Here is an 8,101-nt window from a genome sequence, read left to right on the forward strand (position 1 = left end):
ATCTTTCTCATTTTTAATTTTTTATTATCAATAGACTTAAAAACTGTGCTGATTTTTAAATGATATATATGATTATTATTTTATCATTTTATGACAAATTACTCAAGTATTTAAATTCTAATATATGATTATTTTCATTTCTGATGATCTAAATAAAAGGTTTATTAAATTACATTTTTACTTACTTTTATACTTTTCCTTTAAACATTTCAATCCTCCACTTGTCTAAGATTGTGAAAGACTAGTGCAATATAATTTGAAAAAAATGTACATTATTGTGACAATTTTCTTATGGACTTTCAGTCCAGAAATTGTTTCATATTGTAAAGAAAAACATTCTTTTTAATTCAAGAAAACACACCTTGCTCCAAACAGAGTCAATTGTTATTACCACTAAAGAATAATAACTTTCTTTGGGGAATACTTGAAGCAATAATAAACATTTGAATCCATGGATAGAAGAGACGGGCAAAGTCTTCTTAGTCTCAAGTCGCAGAACAGGTGTGAGTATTTACATATGATACAGAGGAAAGTACCATATACCCTTTGGTCAAGGCCTTTGATCCCCTCCTTACAGACTGAATGGTGAGGGTGGTCGATACAAGATTGGAGCTTTAGAAAATGTGGTGTTTCCTGTCAATAATCTTGATGAAAAACTATCAACCACTTCCACTGGTTCAATCTGTTTCACTTTTAAAGGTACAATCTTATCACTCTCAACTTTCCCTGTCAACTCAAACTGCAACCTTGTAACAGAGGGTTTTGTTCTCCACTCCATCCAATCCTTCGCACTAAACATTTCATCACCAACTTTCTTCTCTAGTTCAAACTGCACTTTGACAAAAGTTGCAGCTGCAGCTTGAGCTTTTAATAATCTGATTGGTCCTTTCTTCTCGCTAATAGATCCAAGGATTGACTTCAAAAGTTTCTCGATGCCACTAAGTTTAGGATCCGATCCATTCAGTGATGGGAGAGGCCAAATCCATATGTCATTGGTAGTGGGTAGATTGGAAGCAGCCTCAAAGGATACTTGAGTAGATGAATCCCGCTCATGGCGAGATCTCAATTCAACGGAGCCTGGAGCTAGCCTTTTCACCTTCAACTTATTTTCTGTTGAATCAGGCTCATTGATGGATGACGCTGTAAGTGAAGTTGGGCCCACAATTCGCAGGGACAAGGGTTTTTCTGCATCACTAGAAGCACGCTTTAGCTCTGTGGCAAGTTCAATCAGTTTGAAAACTGGATTACCATTCTCAGTGGTGCTGCTAAGGGGTAAAGGCAACTGGATGGGCTGTCTGAGGGTCAGTTCTCTGGCACCTCTAACCGTCACAACAGCTCCATCTGCTAGCATTACTTTCTTCAATACCCCAGCTTCTACATCATGCTGTAAATAAAATAAAGTTTTGATATCAGTAAACTTCAATCTAAGCCAAAATTGTCTCACTTACTACTTATGTCTGATCAATGAATTTCAAAATAAATTCAGTTATAAAAATATATAACATTTGCCAGTTCGAGAGCAGACCATAAGTGGAGATGATAAACATATAATGCATCCATTTCACATCAAAGTATCTTTCACTAAGTTTGCAATAATATGTCAAAAAACTACCAGTTTTACAGCCAGGTCAAGAAGTCAGAAGTTACCACAAAAAACACTGTTTAAACAGGCTGCCCGAATGGTGTTGTTGTTAACAGAAACTATTAACTACCTTTGGACTTATCTTCACAGAAAATTGCAAGCATCTAGCATTATTCTCATTCAACCTATTGTCAATTAAAAAGCTGAATGGGCTCTTCAGAATTTTATAATATTAAGTAAAAGTAATATTTTCCCAAATTATAGCATTAACATGTCAAAGGTGGGAGACCCTGGAATTTGGGATCAAAGGCATATTCCGGCTAGTCAAGCTTTATAACATTGATAAATTAAAATAAAGATGTTATCTAAACAAGAATTTTACTTAATTCCCGAGGCAAGAGATTTGAAGAACCCGTATACCAGCAAATAACTTGAAGATTCAGATAATATTGCCTGAACTGATAGTTTTGAAAACAATTTCTGTTGACCAAATTTTGCAGATAGCTTTCAGGTAAGAGTGGCAAGAACATAAAATTTACGTGATTTGAGTTCCCTTATTAAGACATTGCTACCATACTGATCCATACAGATTATCGAAAAGCTACATTTTGTTCAGAGTCCAGACAGTCTGACACAACAGAAACATCCTGATGTAATAAACGTTGGTTCAGGCAGTCTTTTCCTATAAATTATAATTTCCAATTGTTTTACATATTGACTTCAATCAAATAATTAAGTTGCAACTGAATCCCAAAGCAAACAATATCAAGTAGCATGCCCCAAGAAGTACCCAAAATGTTCAATGCCAACGCCTATGTTTTCAAATCCACGTGGTTTAAGTTAATTTTCATACGTGTAAAAACAATATGAATTTGCACCTCGAATCATCTAAAACAAGTTGGATCTGGTGAAGGCAGATCTTTCCTAACAATAGCTCCTACAATTATTGTGATGTTTATTGATCGGTACATTTATCACAGGTATATTAGCAGAAAGCTATGTTCCATGAGAATGTGTCTCCAGCATTTCTAGATCAGTACCCATACAGAGGACATTCCAAAGAAGCAGGGATGCCTCAGAAATGTCCCCCTGCCATCCCCTGCTTTAATAATAAGGAAACAAAATAACTGACCTGGCATCCCGGAAATGCCTACTGTGCACTAAGATGGCTGGGTATGTCGTGTCCCAGGGACAGCCAGCCACCCCCATGCAAAAAGGCACTCATTTTTTAAATTTCAGTGTCTTGGCCAACCAAAAGTATAATTTGGTGTGTTGTAAGTTTTCAAAATATGTAAAATCTTCCGCCTGAGATCAAATATTCTGTGATGTAAGGTTTCATTTCCACGTTGAAATATCAAATTTTAATTGAAATAATCCACACCTAAAAAGCTTATATAAAAAAGTGACAGTTCTCAAATATCTAGAATGCAACCTAATATATATTCTCTCAGTGTTTACTTCCCTAACTGCCGCCAGTACATTTTCCTTGAAAGAAGATATGACTTGTTTAAGACTTTTTTTCAATAGACAATTGATATTCCTAAGCAGAATTAAGATTTGAACAAATAGTAGTTTGTATTATCTGCCACAATTCCATTTAACAATGTTGGTTTTATATTTATTGACAAGTTCAATATATCTTAGGCCAATCCTTTTATGATTCTCTGTTTGATCACAAAATGTACCTAATGCTCATTTAAATCCATCTATATTTGCAGCATATTGTACATTTTGGGGCTTATCTTTATATGTCTGTGGAAACATTTATTTTAATTTTAATTTATAAAGATGCTTGGCCTGAAATTGTGTCCTAGAATTAGAAATGTGCCAATATACAGAAACCTGATGGCTCTGGAGTTCTGAAAGTAGTGTTCTGAACTTTTAAGATATAAAAATTGCATTCTGAGTGTGTAAATCTGTAATGACCAAAGTACTGAAACAACTTAAGAAATTAGATACTACTGAGCAAGAAAATTCCGAGTCAAACTGTTACTGACTATTGAAAAAATGAAATTTATGCGTTGGAAATAAAAGTGAAAACTGTTGCTGCTGAATCTTTTTGAACTGAACTCTCATGTAAGCTGCCAATTCCCTACTTTTGAATAGCCATCCCCTGCTGCCCTTTAAAATGGCCATCCCCTGCAGTCCCTGTCCCAGAAACTTGGTGGAGCAGAGGCAGAAATAGCTTTGACTCTATTACTCCACCTCAAGTCTCCCACAGCCATGGTGTAGAATGTGAATTAGGGCACAAAATACACCCAAAAAAATAATAATTCCTATACCTAGAACAGCAGGTTTGGAAGCATTTCCAAGCAGGGGAGCTTCAAGATCTATGATTATGGAGCAACAGGTCCTATGAGATGAGTAAAAACTGCTCATGATAAATTACTCTTATCCTAGTGAATAGGAGTCCCTGCTTTTTAGCTCTCTGATTTTCAACAGGTGCCTATAGCCTATAACGAGGGACTATTTGTTCTGTAGCTCACATACTCACCTCACAATTCAGCAAACCTCAGGAATTTAAATATATTTAAACAACTTAGAAAAAATAATTTTTTAAGGAAAATATGTAGGGATCTGGGTTTTCAATATGCAACATAGGTAACTTGTGAGTCTGTAAAACAAAGAACAAATAAAAGGAGGTTGCAAACACTTCAAACAGTGGTGGGTAGTAAGGGCATTGCGGCATGTCTGTAAATCACGCACAGGTAAATGTAAACAGTTGTGCGTCTGAAGGGCATCGTGGTAAGTCTACAACTAGTACACGAGAAAAAAATTGCAAGTTTTTCATCATTTTATCAGAATTTTTTTTACGCCACAAGGTGAGGACCGGGTTCAAACATTCTTTCACGATTTTTCCCATCGCACAGGTCAAGTCATGAGTTTACATGCGAGTTAGCTGTTTTTGAAAAAAACTTGCAGACCTTGGCGAGCCTGGAAACTATGATTTGTTCCACATGCTATATGAATTTGTTTGCATTTTCTTTAAAGTTTTAGAGCTAGCTGGTACTATAAAATCCATGGGACCTACAGCTTACTAAAATTCTCAACTAAATTTTTATATATTTGCTGCTAGTATAAAATCCATCCTAACCTGAAAGTAAAAGACTCTTAAATTTCCTAACAGCACCTGCTAAGAAACTTTAGATAGCCCCTTCCACGGCACCATAACAAATTGGACCTAACATTTTACAAGTACTGGATGGTTTCCCTTAAGAGTCCGAAGGAACTTTTGGAATAGTATAATAGGGTCATCTGTCTCTCAGGGTTGATATAACAATTATTGAGACTACATTGAAGCTGTCAATTATCTAGTCACATTGCAAACAGTACATGGTGCCTAAACAGCAGTGTGCTGACAACAATTGTGCCGGCTATTTAGGCTCCTCCCAGGGTTTTGGAACTTTAAAGCCAACACAAAAACTTCTACCGGTGGAGGCTGTTCCATGAAAATCGAGGGGAACCCAAGTTTACAAGTCTTAAAAATGTGGCCAAGTCTTCATTACCGTAACCTCGGCACAAATGTGGGAACTCTTTAAAATGCAGAGAAACGTTACATTAATGATCGGGCAGAAATGGGCATTGAAAATGAACCCTACACTTGGTGTTTCTGGTTTTTAATTTTACTTCTTTTTTTCAAGTACTCAAAATCAAGAGAGTAGGTCAAAAGAAAATGAAAAACAACAACGAAAGTCCCTTACCGGCAGCGAAAGGCGCAAATTATCGGCATCGTGTATCCACAATTCAAGCGGACCAGCCAACTGAAAGGGGGCCAAAGACGGTGTCAATTTTTGACCCTCTTCCACCAAACCCTTCTCAAACCCTCCCTCCAAAACCTGCCACGAGTTGACATCTCCAGCCAACCGCAGAGGAAGAACATTCTTCCCGATTTGAAGATCGAACTCATAAAGCGTCGCGTGGCCAAACATTGAATCAAGTTTATCTACACCCGAAACTTCAACTTCCTCAGCTTTCCATCCCACCGATTGAGCTATGGAATCCTTCATCTCCTGCACAATCAAAACACTAAAGAAATTACGAAAATCCTAATCGCAACCCCCAGAAAAATAAGGATCACCCTTCGATACAACCACAACCCGTTTCCCTGAATTTTCACACGAAACTTACAAAAATGGCTTTCATGGTGGCAACTTCCGTCCCCGACAATTGCTCCGCTTGCCCACCTGCGAGCAAAAAAATCGCCATTACTGCAAACCACCAGTGCCTCCATTGACTTAGAGAACCCATTACCCTCTGTAAAGAAATCTGAGGAAAAACCGGTGTTCAGAAAATTGGGAAAACTCAATGTTCAGAAAATTGGGGAAAATCGGTGTATGGAAAACTGGGGAAGAATCAGAAAATGAAAAACTTGAGGAAACGGGGAAAATCAGTCTCGCGGGGTATGAAACCCAAGATCAAGATGAACAAATAAGTAACCAAATGAAAGGAGTTCGGTAGTTATCTGTGAAGCTTCTGGATTTTGATTTATTTATATTGAAACTATGACATGGCAAGAGAGATTTTAAGCTAGCCAATCAGATGGATCGAAGTGATATGAAAGATTGTTCCTATTGGTTACGATTTCGTGGCAACGCGTGTTTAATGCAATGTGAATAACACGTCACTTAGAAGGGGACGGCCGACTTTACCGGGTCGTGCACTATTTTAATCAACGATTGACTTTCTTTCTAAGTCTTCACCATGGAAAGACTTTGACAATATTTTTTAATATTAATATTTTTAAAAATTGTCAGTATAGATTATTTTTTCTATTTTATTGATTTATGTTAAATGAAATTATTTTTTTATATTTTTCAATTTTTTTTTTTTATAGGTAATAGGCCGTAGCCGCAATATTTCTATTAAATTTTAAGAATTACACCTCGGTTCAGTGTGGGCAGTGTATATTTTTCAATTTTATTATTATTTAAAAATATTAATTGTATGACTTTTTTAGTTTCAATTATAAAATTTGTATAATTGTTGTGATTTGTTATTATATTATATGCTTGAAATGACATTAAAAATCATTATCCTCATTATTTGAGTTCTTTAGTCTTGTAAATTGGCAAGATAAATTAGTATGAAAATTATTTTGTTGTCATAAGATGTCTTGTGTGAAAAACTACTTATAATTACTATATGCACACATATTCAAATATTAATTCAAGACTAAAATTTCAACTCAATTATATCAATAATTGGTTGAAATGATATTGATAATTAATTAAAAGATAGATTTTTTATCTTGTAATAGTACTCATGATTAATACATTTCATTTCAAGCTTCCTAATATATGTGACATAAGAAATGTCATAGATGCAAACTAAAATGTAATTTGATCTTATAATTTTTTAATCTCACTATTGCTTTTAGAGAGGTTGTTGAGATTGTTTTTCTACACTGGTGGCACATCCTTGTCCTTTCTCTCCAACCTTGGCATGACCTCCTCTAGCTCACATGTCAAGTTTAGCTCCTTTTTGTCTCACAATAGTGTTTTTGACATGTAGATTTATATTATAAATTTATGGCTCATTTAAACTTCTCTAAATCGACATTGCTTTTGCTTTGACTGATGAATAATGATGAACAACATATACCCTAACTAGTACTGAGAGGGGGATGAATCAGTACAGACAAAAACTTTCTCACAATCTTATCAAGTTAAAGCAATACCAACCGGTTGTCTTCATCACTGAACTTAACCATGGCAACACCGGTTAAACACAGTAAGACTTCAGACAACATAAACTGATAAGTCTGAACACTTCAAATACATTCAATACTTGATAACAACTTCACCCATAAACATATGCATGTGGTGTGTCACCAATACCATAACCATTAGCTCTGCATGCATAATCACTCAAACAAAGAATCACATGAAAAATGCACAACACATGACACACAAATTTTTCACATGGAAACCCAAATGGGAAAAACCACGGTGGGGATGAATACCCACAAGCTTGTTTTTGAACTCTTTTGAAGCTCGCTCTGCTAGGAGCCTAGTCTGGTTAAAGAGTTTACAATAAGGTTCTGCTAGGAATCGATCCTGTTAAAGATCACCTAGTTAAGGGATGGCTATATACCATGTTAAAGGTTGAAACCCTGTTAAAGGTTACCTTGCTAGAGGATTTAAAGAACTCAATAAACTTGAGTCACTTGGTTAGAGGATTTACAGTAAGCCTGTTAAAGCTACCCGGTAAAGGGATTTTCTAACTGTTGAAATGGTTAGAAGACAACAGTTAAAAACTTGGATATGATAACAACACTACATGCCAAGGCAGATCCTTTTCAATTCCTCTACTTCTGCAATCACACTCTGCAGTTTTCTCTTACTGGTCTGGCAAGTATCTCATCACTCGTATACACACACAACATTTGTCAACAACTTACAATAACAAACATCATCGACCTTATAGACAACAATTAGGTTGGTAGCATAAACCCTAAACCCTAAGCATCTTAGGTTTACAATACATGCAATCCAATCCTGACTGTCCAAACACTTTGCA

The 8,101-nt window shown here is 35.9% G+C and overlaps 1 protein-coding gene across 1 annotated transcript; it reads right to left on the bottom strand.

Moving 5' to 3' along the window:
- Window positions 1-231: 231 nt before the first annotated feature.
- Window positions 232-6,052, bottom strand: LOC131048881 (protein TUNICAMYCIN INDUCED 1). The gene is made up of 3 exons (XM_057982945.2): window positions 5,711-6,052; window positions 5,284-5,592; window positions 232-1,384 (listed from the first exon to the last, which is right to left on the bottom strand). Exons 1-3 carry the CDS (start codon window positions 5,828-5,830, stop codon window positions 572-574), a joined length of 1,242 nt encoding a protein of 413 aa, XP_057838928.1. The 5' UTR covers window positions 5,831-6,052; the 3' UTR covers window positions 232-571.
- Between the last annotated feature and the right edge of the window lie 2,049 nt (window positions 6,053-8,101).

This window comes from Cryptomeria japonica, chromosome 7, assembly GCF_030272615.1.
Source record: "Cryptomeria japonica chromosome 7, Sugi_1.0, whole genome shotgun sequence".
Classification (NCBI taxonomy): Eukaryota; Viridiplantae; Streptophyta; class Pinopsida; order Cupressales; family Cupressaceae; genus Cryptomeria; species Cryptomeria japonica.

What these genes read in the sequence shown, in the direction of transcription:
- LOC131048881 (XM_057982945.2), bottom strand. Translation starts at nt 5,830, where the DNA reads ATGGGTTCTCTAAGTCAATGGAGGCACTGGTGGTTTGCAGTAATGGCG. An exon ending in CCACCATGAAAGCCATTTTT is followed by an intron (nt 5,593 to 5,710) that starts GTAAGTTTCGTG and finishes TTGATTGTGCAG; the next exon opens with GAGATGAAGGATTCCATAGC. An exon ending in ATTTGCGCCTTTCGCTGCCG is followed by an intron (nt 1,385 to 5,283) that starts GTAAGGGACTTT and finishes TTTTATTTACAG; the next exon opens with CATGATGTAGAAGCTGGGGT.